At 43.5% G+C, this 14,102-nt stretch overlaps 1 protein-coding gene and 1 long non-coding RNA gene across 2 annotated transcripts; both read right to left on the bottom strand.

Moving 5' to 3' along the window:
- Positions 1-10: 10 nt before the first annotated feature.
- LOC135617990 (AP2-like ethylene-responsive transcription factor ANT) lies at positions 11-3,799 on the bottom strand. The gene is made up of 9 exons (XM_065118865.1): positions 2,809-3,799; positions 2,049-2,688; positions 1,880-1,962; positions 1,731-1,739; positions 1,554-1,642; positions 1,417-1,490; positions 1,266-1,316; positions 1,105-1,181; positions 11-971 (listed from the first exon to the last, which is right to left on the bottom strand). Exons 1-9 carry the CDS (start codon positions 3,116-3,118, stop codon positions 325-327), a joined length of 1,980 nt encoding a protein of 659 aa, XP_064974937.1. The 5' UTR covers positions 3,119-3,799; the 3' UTR covers positions 11-324.
- A 6,121-nt stretch (positions 3,800-9,920) lies between these two features.
- On the bottom strand, positions 9,921-13,877 carry LOC108953385 (uncharacterized). The gene is made up of 5 exons (XR_001979049.2): positions 13,723-13,877; positions 12,854-13,613; positions 12,532-12,720; positions 10,963-11,200; positions 9,921-10,892 (listed from the first exon to the last, which is right to left on the bottom strand). It is a non-coding gene; the product is annotated as an uncharacterized LOC108953385 (long non-coding RNA).
- Positions 13,878-14,102: the final 225 nt, after the last annotated feature.

The following is a 14,102-nucleotide window of genomic DNA, read 5'->3' on the forward strand; positions in this document are numbered from 1 at the left end:
GGAACTGCTTTTCATGATGTACTTGGCAAGACCAAAAATAGAGTAACAAAACATCATCTCACACAGTGACATGTTTGTCCTTGAAAACCTCCCCCCTCTTTTCCCTGCAAAATCCTCCACCCAGCTGACCCCAAAGTTAGAACAGAACACAAAAGAAACCAACGACATGTGAGGCGAGATTGATCCCACATAGATCATGAATCGCCAATCTCCCTCCCAAACATCTGAAAGAAGAAAAGAGAATCTCCTCACTTTAGCCACGACCACAACAACTTTGCTTTCTTCTCTCTGCTGTGACTGGCGTGCTTTGTCGCCATGGCAGTCTTAAACATCATTCCATGCATCAAAAACAGGCATTTGAGTTATGGAAGCACTTGCCCTCAGCTGCATGTTTGGAATCGATGAGACCAACGGTGTCGGATTGAACTTGGGCGAGGCATTGACATACATCATGGAGAGACCAGTCCGGTCGGGACTCCCTTCTCTGGAACTGCCCAAGCTCGTCACCAGCGACGATTGGTTCGATAGATGGGCATTGCTCAGCTTCTCAGAATCATCAACGCCGTGCGCCGAGCTCCCTGCTTCTACTCCCATCAGGCCATGATGTGCTGCCGAGTACGTCATGGGGCTCCGGTAATCACCACCGATCATCATCGGCTCATGATTACGAGGCTCAGAGGATGGCGGTGTGTGCTGCTGCGTGGATTGATAGAGGACTATCTTCCATCCAGCACCAGCACCAGCACCGTTGTTCTCTTCGACTGGGTCTCTACCGGGGTTTCTCCCTGATGAGGCATCTTTCCCTGCTTCGATCGCCTTGTTCTTCCTGGCGAGTTCTCCTGGGAGCAATGTACTACTCGCTATGATCTTCTCCACGTCGTATCTTGTTATATCGAAGTTAGTGACAGCATTCACCCCGCGAAATTTGATCGCCGCAATGTCATAGGCTTCAGCTGCCTCCTCCTGAGTACCTGAAAGTTCACTGGCACCGTGAGAACCTGGGAGTGTTCCACGAAACAACAGGGGCTTCTGGCTCTGAGCAAACATAGAGCTCTGAAGCAACTCCAAGTCCATCTTACTCAACTCAGAGCTACAGAAACTTACTGAAGGTTCCGAGATAAAGATCTTTGTTTCCTGCAACCCTGCCAATTCGAGCTTGCCATCTTCCGTGTTGGTGATGCCTGTAGAAACATAGTAATTACAAACGATTAAAGATTCTGAGAGTGTAAAGACATGGATGGTTTCTGTAAGAGTCGGAATTGTACCTTGTTACCCCTCGGTATATCGACGCCCCTCGTGAAAACCCACTGCTTTTTCTGCAAGCAGTAAGATTGGCAAGAGAGTCGGATTCCCCAACGATATAGAAAGAAATGTACATATACTGACGATGCAGAGCACAAACCAGAGGAGGCATACCTTCTCAAGTGGGCAACATACTCCTGCCTGCTCATGTTCTTCATCTCTTCGACCTCGTCTTGATAACTCTCCAACTGCATGAGACCAACAGCACTAGTGATCCGAGTATAGAACAGGTCCGAGTCGATGGATCATACCGGGAAGTTAATATGTGTCGATGGTCCCCAGTACTTCAACGCAGCCAAGTCATAGGCTCTTGCAGCTTTCTCCTCCGTATCATACCCCCCTGAGAGAAGCCACGTTTGGGTGCTTAGTTACAGGCATATTTTGGAGGAAGCCAATAGAAACCAAAGCTGCAAGGGTAAGATGCCAACCTAGATAGACTGTAGCAGAGCATCGCCATGGCATCCCCCACGGTGTAACATGACAAGCCAGGATTCATATAATCGTCAGTCAAGTTCACTTAAAACTCGAGCATTGGCAGTGCAAGAGAGTGGTGTGTACTGTGTATGGTTCTACTAACCTTGCCTTCCTTTTCTCGTCTGGCCTTCTTTCTTGCAGCTGTTGTCCCAAAGATGTGCTTCATATCTACCAGTCCACCTATGCCTGATGCATATTTCGCAACATCAAACTTGTAACTACACAAATCAAACAGCAAGAACATGGATGAAATTAGACCATCGAATGCTGACCTAGTAACACCTCTATACTGAGATGTTCGCTGTCCAAATGTATCAATGGACTTCCTGTGAACTGGCTGCTTCTGGCATTCTTTCCCGGACCGCATCTTTTTCGTTGTATCGAAGGCCATGCGTTCGGTGGTGGAAGAAATCTGTGCAGGAGCTGTGACACAACTTGACTGAGACCCAGGGCTCATGGACAAGCTCAAGGATCGCAACTCCCCAAACCCAACAGCCTCAATGGAGCCGGGGCCGATGCCCCCTTCCTCACCCAATCCGATGTTGCAAGCAGTATAGTTCCTGGCCACCCAATTTTTCAGACTTGGAATGCCATCTTCCACCATCGCTCCCACCTCCATTGGTACCTGATACATTTCATGGCTTGCTGCTAGGCCAGAGCACATACCTTCCTGCAATGGATGCAAGAACAGTTGGTGCTGATGTTGCCGTTGCACTTGCATCTGCTGTCCATGGAGAGCGTCGAGGGAATGGGTTGCATCGCCTTCAGTCTCCGAGTTCTGGTAGTAGTACATGCTGTCCAAGCTCAACGCCATTGCTTCCCTGTCATAGTTCCCACAGTGGCCATGGGACCCCATATTTGGTCCGCCACCTAAGAAATCTTCCAGTTTCGGGGGCGGAGATGCCACTATTCCTTCACCACATCGAAGAAAATGGAAAGGAATCATGTCATGCATTTCTAGAAACCGTGTTTGTTTGTTTGGAAGATCGAAGCAGTGCTTAACAAAGAAAATATTAAATCTCGGAGACAGACCTTGCTGCTGCGATCTGCTGAGGGCTTCCATGATACATAGAGACCCATCAGATTTCAGTGGCATGACCGACAACTGAGAATACAGTCCTCCGCCGTTCTCTCCTTCCCCTCCATAGCAGATCCCAGTGCTGCTCAGCTGAGGAGATAGAAAGAGGCTGCATGGGGCTGCAGAGGAAACACCAGCCGTGGGTGGTTGAGTTTGGTGATGATGGCTCTCATGATTTTGATGATGATGTGGCTCCGAAGACACCTCCATGTTCATGTGAGTGGAGAGAGAGAACCCCAACCAGCTGCTATTCATGGATTTCATCTTCTCCTCGCACTGCTGGCTGCTCTAGGAAGAGGACGATAAATCATTGGACATATTCTAATCACACCCACCCATTTCCTTTCTATCGTTATGAAAGAAGAAAAAGCAATCCGAAATTTCCAATGCCGAGAAGTGAGAACCTCTCAACAATGACACAAGGATCGCTCGGCCATTACCAAGAAGGAGAGAGAGAGAGAGAGAGAGAGAGGCACTGGAGGAGAAGACTACAAGTCCCTTCAAACCAAAAAGCTGGATCAATACAACCTTATATCGATCCACAGGCCATGCTTGTAGCTTCCCTTCCCTTCCCAACCATCCTCCCTTTTGTATGTTAAGATCCTTAAACCCTGCTAAAAACCTTCGTTAAGGGAGACAGAAATAAGGTAGCATTACACTGGCAACGTTGGCCCGCGCAGCGACCACTAAGAAGGAAAGCTTGAAAGCAACAGAATTAATGGCGAAGAGGGCCTTTCCTTCCCCATGCCTTGTGCGAGAGTTATCAAGGAGGATATTGCCGTGGAAGCCAAAACTAGTTTGGCTACTTACACTGTCTCGTGTATATGAGATAGATTGACAGGGAGGACAACTGTCCAACCAGTCACTTTGGAACAGTACCAGCTCTACATTAGTCTGCAGTGCAATCCAAGGCTGCTGATCAAATCTCCTGTTATGCTCCTGTTCCTATCCAAATGCCTTGCTCATTCAAATCACACAAAGAAAAAGGAAAAGACTGTGAGCGAAACTTGAGGAATGGAAACAGTCCCGAGACGTGGATCGAGCAGAGCAGATACGGATCTTTACACTAACAAGTCATACCACCTCCTCATACATACCGTATATATTTTTTTTGCAGTACATGTAGTCAACAGCTGCTTCCAGACAAAGTGGGATGTGGGTCTTCCTCACAAGCTTGATATATTCCGGGAATGATGGGAAAAGGGCCCAAAAGCACGAAAGAAGAGCTTCTCCAGCAGCATAAAGAGCATCAATGAACTCAATCTCTATATAATATAGTAATCTTTAAGACACAAGATATGAGGTTAAACCCTGCAGTGGTATAAAGGCTGCTGACAGATGTTATTGTAATTCGGTAGGACTCGTAACGTGACATAATTAGGCCATCATAACCATTTCTTTTCCTCTGGATGCTTAGTTTGATCTTCATTAGCCCAGTGAACAAAGATGCCTTGTTCTTTTGGGGATTTCTTGGGTCCCTGCATGCTTTACAGATACCAAACAGTAGCAGTTCATTAGTTGTCATTCGGGGGACCTAAACATAATGCAAGTTGACAGGGCCCATCGATCTTCTAATATACTTGTTAACGAGGAGCAATGAGCATTGTTCTCATCTCCTTTGCTTCCTGATCGATCTCTCGGACCCCAGACCATGTGTTGGATGGTGATGTCATCATGCAGGCTGAGGAGGTTCCATAGGGCTTCTATCAAGGCTTTTTCGGGTGATGCATGCAGATGTGCATGGCCTCCATGGAGACAGATCTTCTAGCGAGAATGATTTGGTATCTGAAAAGTATGTGGAATGAGAATATAATGGGGGAGGACTGAGGGGAAGAGGAAGGGGGTGGGGGGAGTTCTCCAGCATACAGAAATCAACAGCCATGATCCTCCTTCCTCTCTCTTTTCTGATTACTGTAATGATGAGTGCATCCACCAACCATGCTGCCTCCGATCTTGGAGCTAATGTCCCCTTCCTCTCGTTCTCACCCGTCCTTCTATTGGCAGAGAGAGAGAGAGAGATGGCGAGGTCCTTTTTTTTTTTTCACCCATGCTCCTCTTTTGGGTCCAAATTTCTCTTCCCTTCTGAGGATGCAAGTCAAACTTGTCATACCATATGAAAACAAGGCAAAAGCTGTGAGAAAGAAAAGAGAGAGGCAGGATAAGGATCGGACATCCACAGCTAGACCGAAATAAATTGTGCTACATGGCGCATCTCAGTGTTGGTTGACATTAGCTGCTAACATAAAGCAGCAGGCTGTGATCAGCAGCAGTGTGTGAGTGTGTACCAATGTTGGACGCCATTGGTAAGGATGTTTCTGTGCCATGTTTCTTTTTTTGTATCTGAAACTTGTAGAAACGAAGACTTGCTCTTCCAGAATTTAAATTTGAAATGGCTATGGAGTATCTATAAATAAAAAAGATTACAAAAAGAAGAGGAAAAGAGGGACAGATTGCATCAATGACTGCAACCGCTAACCTGTGAGGTTTGGTCTTCTTGGTTCCACAAAGGAACAAAGATAGGAACAGATATTTTGATTCATTTTTTTAGGGAAGCATAAAACAACAGGACATAGTCGTTTCCAAATTCTACTGCATAAACAGAGGAATTCCATGAACATGCCATGCCTTAGCCAGTGGATGTTGCTTTCTGATACAGGATCTCTTGGTTCACAGGGTGCAAGATTCCGCAGGTATCAACATGTTGTTCTAAGACTAGACTTGATAAGCTGCAAACTTGCAGAGAGTGACAACTGATTGATAGCATATATACCACTTCTTCTTGAGTCATCACAAGTAAACAAAGCCCAAACAGGCCCTGCTACATACATGTCTGAGAAATCCATTCCGGACTGACTATGCCTTCCTTGACTCTTTAACCCTTGTTCTCTAACATGATCTCCGTTGGCCACTTCTCGGGAATCAATAGTTGCAGGGCTTCTGGATGAATTAACAAGGATAAACATCTAAGCAGATGCGTCCTGAATCGAACATGTAGTTGTTCCCTTGCCTGTTTGATGCGACAAAGCCACGAGGCTATCAATGTTCCCTGACATGAGGTTTTCACGTAGATCAAGATGAGCTCTCTAATCCACCAACATATGTACTGTTCGTTTGGACTGTGGAAGATAAGCCTCCCAATAAAGAATGTTTTGGAAGCTGCCATGCTCGAAAAAGGTGGGATTACTGTTAGGATAAGAACTTTGGACTCGATGGGAGACTTACACTGGCTAATGACAGGCATGGAAAGTTCAAGAAAGTTAGGGTTTCAAAGAACCATACAAACCGATAAAGCCGATGACACACGCACAGTTCAGTTCACTGCTGAGGCCTCTGCCATGCCTTTCCACAGGGGGACCTCATGTTGCATGTGAAGTAGGAAAATGGCCTCAGCTGTGCGTACAAATGGTCTCCGTTGGTATGTGTATACACACGTGCGAGGAGCGGAGACAAAATTCATGGCACCGGCAATGGGTGATGCCATGGTTATGGTCTTTACTTGTCCACAGGTGAGACAGATCATTAGAGGAGCAAAGAGAGTCGAGAGAAGCCGATGGTTGGATCCCCCAAGTCTTCTCTTCGATCCCCTTCCTTCCAACATAATCTTAGTATCTTTATATATATAACTTCGTGATCAATCTAACACTAACACCTCAATCTTTTCATTCAACCTACCAAAAAGTCATTTACTCCAACAGATCTATCTGTATGCTACTTTGCCAAAGCAGTTAGGTGTGGTCTCTCCCCTCCTTTTGCACTGTACCTGTTGCATGCGCAAGCTTGATCATTCCAAAGCAATACTTGGCTTTCACAGCACAAAAGAGATTGTCTCCCATTCTCTTGTCATGCCCGAGAGAGAGAGAGAGAGAGAGAGAGAGAGGTGCTTTTCTTCTTTGAATGGAAGGCTTAGGCCTGGACGTCAAGGTCCGGACACTGCTGAGGAGGAGAGGTGGGTACATCAGCCTCAAGGAAAGGAACGCAGCCTCACTTGAAACAGTGGTTTCAGAGGAAAAGAACACGCAGTAAGCAATGCCTGTTAAAGCTCAAGAGACAAAGGTCAGTGGTGAGGTATAAAACCATAAAAGGAGAGGCTATGTGGGAATTCCGGCCATCAGCCGAAAAAGACAAGCCCATCTGTCCCCCCTTTGCTGTGAAATGATAAAGTGGAATTTAGTACCAAGATGGTTTTTGGCACACATGACACAGAGACTACAGTCCAAACCAATGACTTGACAATTCATAGGGCACCTTCTGGTGCTTCTGAATTATATTTTAGTCGGAGATAAATGAGCAACCAAAATCCATGAGAGTCATCTACAAATGTATTATTCGATTAGCAAAGCATCAACAGTGATCTCATTCAATAATGCTTGCCAAAGAACTATTAATCAGAAGCACCCTTTCAGCTCTGAAACAGTCTAAGATAGAGAGCATGGGAAATGATAACAGTGTATGACAAAAAGGGCAGTCAAAATGGCTGGTTTGGAGCAAACAGAAATAGTGTGCTGCAGAACTTTTTGCAGCATTTTTTGACATCTTATTGAGCAAACTAAGTAAAGAAAACATTAGGTAAAAAAGAAAGAAAGAAAGAAAGCAAAAAGCCGGTTTCATGCAAGCTGCTGCTGCTGCTGCTGCTACGGTACACAAAATATGGTGCTATTTAATGTGGTGCTTACCTTTCACATGGGAAACAGGAAATCTGAACGAAATCCAAGCAAGATTTCCTACAAGAATAGCAGGTAGGCTAAAGGTAAAGAGCGAGGAGGCCTATTTGGATAGCAACCGAATGAAAGCGACAACAGCACTGTGTGCACATCCAAAGTCAATGAGGCTGAGAGAGAGAGAGAGAGAGAGAGAGAGAGAGAGGCTGCAAGCTCACATGACATTCCACTTTCCAGTAAGCTCCTACTCCCAATTAAAGTTCTCATTAAAGCCTCCTACTAACCCTCTGCAGCATGCCATCTTTGCTGCCCTGGCCCCATGTTTCATTCGTCCTCTCTCTCTCTCTCTCGCTCTAAATATAAATGAATAGAGATGAAACTAGGCGTGAGATGTCAATGTCCAAGGGCAAGTGTCACATGTCCTGATGACCTTAGAAGCACCTCCGTGGTTTCTTCCATCCCATTTGCCTATAAAAGCAAAGATATTATAGTCAATTCATCATCTTTAGCTACTTGCTCCCCGGTTTAGGCATCTGCTTTCACTGTAGAGATGTGATGGGAAAGAGGAGACACTGTGGGGGCCTCAAGGATGTGCTGCTGACCTCACCACCCAACAGTGGCAATTAGCTGGACTGGATGGTAAAAGAACAGGGGAGGGGTGATAAAGACAAGGCATAGCACAGGAGAGAGGAGAGGAGATATTAAGAAAAATCAACCAAAAAAATAAAAATAATAATCTGCCTCAAGGGCTATCTCTACAGTGTCAGGGCTGCTGCTGCTGCTGCTGCTGCCGCCTGTGGACCTCCTCACATCAGTCCTCATTGATGGGGTCCTCCTTAAAGTTCAAATGGATGTGAGCATGCTTCCACATTTCCATCTCTCTTATTTTCTGAGGGTGATTAAAGAAGAAGACTCAGGCTGAGGACAAAGCCTTCAATGCAGCAGCCAGCAGTTGGTGTCTTTAGGGTCTCACTGCTGCCAAAGCTGCAAAGAAATTTACTTTGCCACCATCTCTTTTTCATTTGTTCTTCGATGCGAATATTTACGCTTATAAGATAGTCCATCTGACTGCAGAAATGATGTGCTGTAGCAGTCACAATATTAGACTGAATCTCTTATGTCATGCATGACGTATATCTCCTTGGCCACCCACCTGCATCCTAAGGCTTGGCCCAGGTCTTTGGATCTCTCAAATTGGGCCTCTTCGTTCTCGGCCCAATTGGTCTGATTTGGATTAGGAATCTTGTTGAACCCGATTCAATAAGCATATCATTAACTGCAAGCTTGCTCGTATACCCGTTCTTGTTACGTGAAGAGGCACCACGAATTGGCCACAGCTCTCTCTCTCTCTCTCTCTCAGTTTTGTGTGTTGTCATACTCCTACATGAGTCATACTCCTACATATGATACAATACTACCTTTGTACTCTCTCTCTCTCTCTCTCTCTCTCTCTCAGAGTGTAGTGTTGTGTGTTGTCATTCCTGTTCTAGATGTGATGCAAAGTGAAGCAGCAGAAACCTGTAGGACAGGGATGAGTTGCCATGCATGAAGAGACATGCAGGGCTTCCTTTTGTGTGCATGAGACGACAACTTCAATTAGCGTGGAAATGACTCGAGGTCACTTCGGGTGGCACTGTAGGGTCCTGGAAGATCATAAATGGACCCCATGCGTCGTGGAAAGCAGTGCCAACGACACCTACTCTAAGAACAAGAGTAGCTAAGCAGAAAAAAAAGAAGAAGATGCCATGGCATGATTTGATGCAAGTGAGACAGCAGGCAACGTAGAAGCAAAATAATATCTGCTGCATAATTCAAAAACACTCGTCGAGAACTTGATCGACGCTTCACTAATATTTCATCATGTAAATAATCCGCTCATGATGGTGCAGTTGTTGCACTTGAGAAGCTAAGAGGATATCAAAGGGTGACTTATCGACATGCACCAGATTGACAGAGTGACAGCCACCGGCTGTAGCTGCCCAGCAGTCGTCTCAATCTCCGGCCGGGTGTGGAGAGAATCTGTTGGCGGCCTACTCAAGGCTACAATACACCTCCCAGCTTTTACCTTTGGTGTGAGGGCTCGATCTCACCAAATCTTGGTGACCAGAGAGAGAGAGAGAGAGAGAGAGAGAGGTGCCTATAAACCCTACTGCCTGCAGCTTCTTGGATGTCACGTACGGGGAGAGCTGCTGTTGTCGTCCACAGCGACTTGACAATTGACTGCATGGTGTGCTGATGGGAACCCAACTGCAGATTCTTCATAGTATCTGCTTTGATGAGCTAGCTGCCCCTCGTAGAGTAGTGACATCTGAGGGGCCTCAGGTAAACACCAGTCCTCTGCTTGGGAAGTCCTCATTGAAGTCGAAAGGTATACACACACCTCCTTTGTTTACTATGACCTGTTCGCATGCAAATGTAGATTATAATCTCAGATGTGAGATAATGTTGCTATAGGAGTTTGAGTTTGATTATGATTATAATTAAATATTAATTTAAGATTTGAATCAAAAACACTATTCATGAGTATTCAGGGGTTAGCTCTATGACCAAGTAATATGGATTAGCAGCAGTTAAAGACTTTGGAAAGCTCAAAGGATTTCAATGATTTATGAAAAAAGTTCACCACTCTCAAAACTCATTTCTCTCTCTTAATCTTTAAATCTCAGCCACTATAAAGTCATAAGCCATATGTATAAATTCTCTATACCTTAATCTAACCTCATAGGATTGCCAATCCTATCAACACTTTCAAACTACCAATCAATTCAGTAGTGACTGACATTTACAAATGATTAATATCAACTAAACTGATCATTCTGAACTCTTCTTTTCTTTCAAATGAATATGAATGTTAAAACAAGAGAGGTATGAATGAAACTTGTAATGGCCACATACACTATCCTTGTACAAGTTTGAAACCAGCAATGGATCACCAGCTCGGATGCTTCTTTGATTAATAAAGACAAATAATAATAATAATAATAATAATAAAGATAATTCCCATGAAAATTTAAGCATATTTTCTAATTCCATGACATCTCTTTATCTGTTGTAACATTCTTATTAACAGATTAAAAGCTATACTCTTATTTGCCGATTGCTCTCTGTTTTTTCTCCCTTTATCGAGCCTCTCAGTTTTCCACTGTATAAAATACAAAGCACCTCCAGATTATTTCCATCTCCAATCTCTACCTATGAGTCGAAGTCAAAGTCAACATTCTTCAACCAGATGCAATGAGATCATTGATCAGAGAGCATGCATTCTGGTATCACTACGACACCCTAATACTTTTGTTTCTTGACAGCTCCAATTCACAGAAGAAAGGTGAACTAAGTATATTCTTGAAGGCCTGCATGCTTGAGATTGTTCTGCCTGCAGACTGCTAAGAATTAGATCATCCAAATGAAGAAAGGAAGAGAGAAACAAAGGAATCAGATTCACCCAGATACCTTAACTGAATCACGCAGAAGCAGAGACTTCATGCACATGATCGTAAGAGACATTTGGTGCAGACCACAGATTGTTCGTGCAGAAAATGACTCGAAATCAGCAATTGCGTGCAGGTCGGCGTTGAACAATTTGATGACGGCAGTCACACACCATGAAAAATAATTAACCTGAACAAATCCATTTCAGTCGGGGCATCGCAAGCTCGAAAGATGTACATGCAATTCCGACTCTCAGCTTCTGCAATCGTCGAAAAGCTTAATCGATGACCAGCTCAGACGGTCTGATGTACTCCAATAAATGAACTTCTCACTAGAGAAAAGTAGCTTAAGTACACTAGCTATAGCGAGAACCTAAATATGTGAATTATAAACTGAGGGCAGTCAAAATGCCTCTAAATGCCAAAGACATTACATTGGCATTTAGTTGAAGAAAAGTTTTGATACCTTACAATCAGCACATTATGCTACCACATAATATACAATTTTAACACAATTGCTCACAGGAAAGCAAAAGCAAAGGAATGAGACAGTAGTTCTGAGTTAAAAAGCCAAGCTTAATTTACCATCTATGATCCAAGGATGTCGTGAACCACAACGAAAAGAAAACTTGTCATACCCGCAAAGAAGAAATCTAAAGAGAGACATTCAACAAATAAACAGTGCAGAGTATCCCCATCTTCCCCATGTAACATTTAAATGAAAATACCTACTGAAAGAAGTAATTAACAGCTGCCCAGAAAATGTGATACTAAACTTGCTACGTTTACATGTGCCAGCAGTCTCATCTAAAAGCAGATACGAAGGTTAACAAATGCATGCATTGTTGTTACAGGCAGTAGGTGATGCTACACCTGATATTTATCTACAACAGTTTCAAGACGATGCATATGATATGTTGAATAAAAGTAAGCATTGTTGTCACTGGTGACCGCTTGCACCAGCCCTCGATAGCCAGCCTTTCGAAGACTATACTCTACATATGAACCACCATATTTACAAACATCTATGCAAGTTAGCACTTATGAAAAGATATAGCATGTTGATTACTTGACCTAAGCCAGTGTTATATATATAATTCTATTATTTGATCAATAAAAGTAGGCTTTGAATATAAAACAAAGATACATATAACAACCCTTGTGAATATTTCAGTTCATGGGAAAGTAAGTAGCTCACAACACCCTGTTCTCGCCCCTTTCCGACAAAAGAGAATAGATGAAAAACGATCAGTAGATTAACCAGCATGCAACGTGACAGAGCAACAAATCAAATGCGGAAAATGAGATCTCTATTAAAAACAAAATGACTGATGAATTGTTGCAAGAGTATAGCTTGCTCACAGCATTACTCAATCCTTAAAAGCTTATTGTGAAAATTACTCTAAGAATAGCTATTTTATATGCAAGTTACCAGAGATCAAAGCACAAAATGCAAAACACCAATGACAAGACATATATATACCAATCACCGACGAAACTTGATTGCACTGAGAAGCAAAAAAATAAAATAAAGATAAGGTATTATTGATAGAAGGTTTTCTAAACAAACTTACAAAAACAAATTAATTACCTCAAACTTTTCAAGATGGCTTCCTCGTTTGTAAAAATCATCTTGCTTTTTTTTTATTTCTTTACTTGGAAAGAGATTGCAAACTGTAGGCCTCCCAGCAATCAGCAAGATCCTACTATTTCACATAGTTATCAACGTGAATGTAAATTGGCGGAATATGACCCGATTTTGCAACCTTGACAACAAGTCCTACAATACAACTATAACACATCAGTAAAACTACAGATCCGTAATATTTAAAAGAAAAGTTACAACGCGAATAAATATAGGACAAAAATACTGAAGAAAATTGAAGGAAAACATGAAATAGATTGATTATTACATTGCCTGGAAGGTCAGAGATATGTTTGAAAGGAGTTTGCCTTCTTCATAACTTGATTTTTCCATTACCATGATGTTATATTAATTCTGCCATCAATTCATCAATCTTCATTGTGATTGCAATCAACTCTGAAGCCATCTATCAAAACTTTTACAATGAGAGTTGATATTGCATATCCTTGTTAATGGAAACTTAGGACCTAGGAACGAAATGAAGCTGCATTAAATCGCAAAGGCCAGTTCAATGGAGAAACCTCCAAATTCTTGTTGATTTAGAGAAAGATTCCCGAGTAACCAAAAACAGGGGAAGGCAAAAATTACTCTATCAGCAATTATATCCGATTCACACTAAAGGCACAAGCAAGCTACAAAGAAAAAAATACAAGTTTTAGAACATGGAATCCTATAGATTAGATTACTACTGTAAATTTGAAGACTGCAACCGGTCTTTTACCCACACCATCACTCCAACAGCCTCACAGCCACTTCGTCCCGTAAGAAGACCAGCTCGATGATCGTAGGGCAATGTTCCAAAATATGCGAAGATTAACTATTTCGTCGATGAATCCCCGTCGTCATGACTGTTCAGAGATAGCACCTAATCCACGAAGAACAACACAATCCACTCTACGAACTATTTGCTACTCGATCAAATTAAGGAATTGATACTGACCGGAGTGCCAACCGCCCAACCTTTGACAGAAAACCTTTCGAGAAACCATTCACTTGGAAGAAAGCGGGCGCGGCGCTCAAAACCCACCCTGCCGAAGCAACATTTCGAAGACCATCAGACCCACCCCTCCCTCTCAAACTCAAATCCATCGGAAAGGACAAGCAAAGACGACGACTTGCCAACACAAAAGGGACAACCTCCGTATCATCTCCAAATCTGGACCTAGCGATCCACGGCCGAACCTCCCCACGGCCGAAAGGCACGGCATCGTCGACGCTGAATGGGAAACGGAATTGGAGAACTTACGCACGAATCACGTGCTCTGAGAATTCTCGCCGACGGAGACGGTCAACGTCGCCCCGCGGGTCGAAGGTCAGCGCAGAAGAGGAGCGACAGCGCCGTCATATCGCACTTGGGCTTAATAATTCAAATTGGGCTCCGGCCCATAAAAGCCCAATAACCCTCGAATACATCAATCACTTCGTGTACTACTAAATATACTTACTACCAATTCACATACTCCTTGACAACAAACAAACACACCACAATCTTACATTATGTTTTGATTGATAAGACA

Source organism: Musa acuminata, chromosome BXJ2-7 (assembly GCF_036884655.1).
Source record: "Musa acuminata AAA Group cultivar baxijiao chromosome BXJ2-7, Cavendish_Baxijiao_AAA, whole genome shotgun sequence".
In the NCBI taxonomy this organism is placed as follows: domain Eukaryota; kingdom Viridiplantae; phylum Streptophyta; class Magnoliopsida; order Zingiberales; family Musaceae; genus Musa; species Musa acuminata.

Excerpts from the sequence above, each read along its gene's own strand:
- LOC135617990 (XM_065118865.1), bottom strand. The coding sequence starts at position 3,118 with ATGAAATCCATGAATAGCAGCTGGTTGGGGTTCTCTCTCTCCACTCAC. Across the intron at positions 2,689-2,808 it reads CAGCAGATCGCAGCAGCAAG|GAATAGTGGCATCTCCGCCC; the intron begins GTCTGTCTCCGA and ends GATGTGGTGAAG. Across the intron at positions 1,491-1,553 it reads CGACACATATTAACTTCCCG|TTGGAGAGTTATCAAGACGA; the intron begins GTATGATCCATC and ends GGTCTCATGCAG.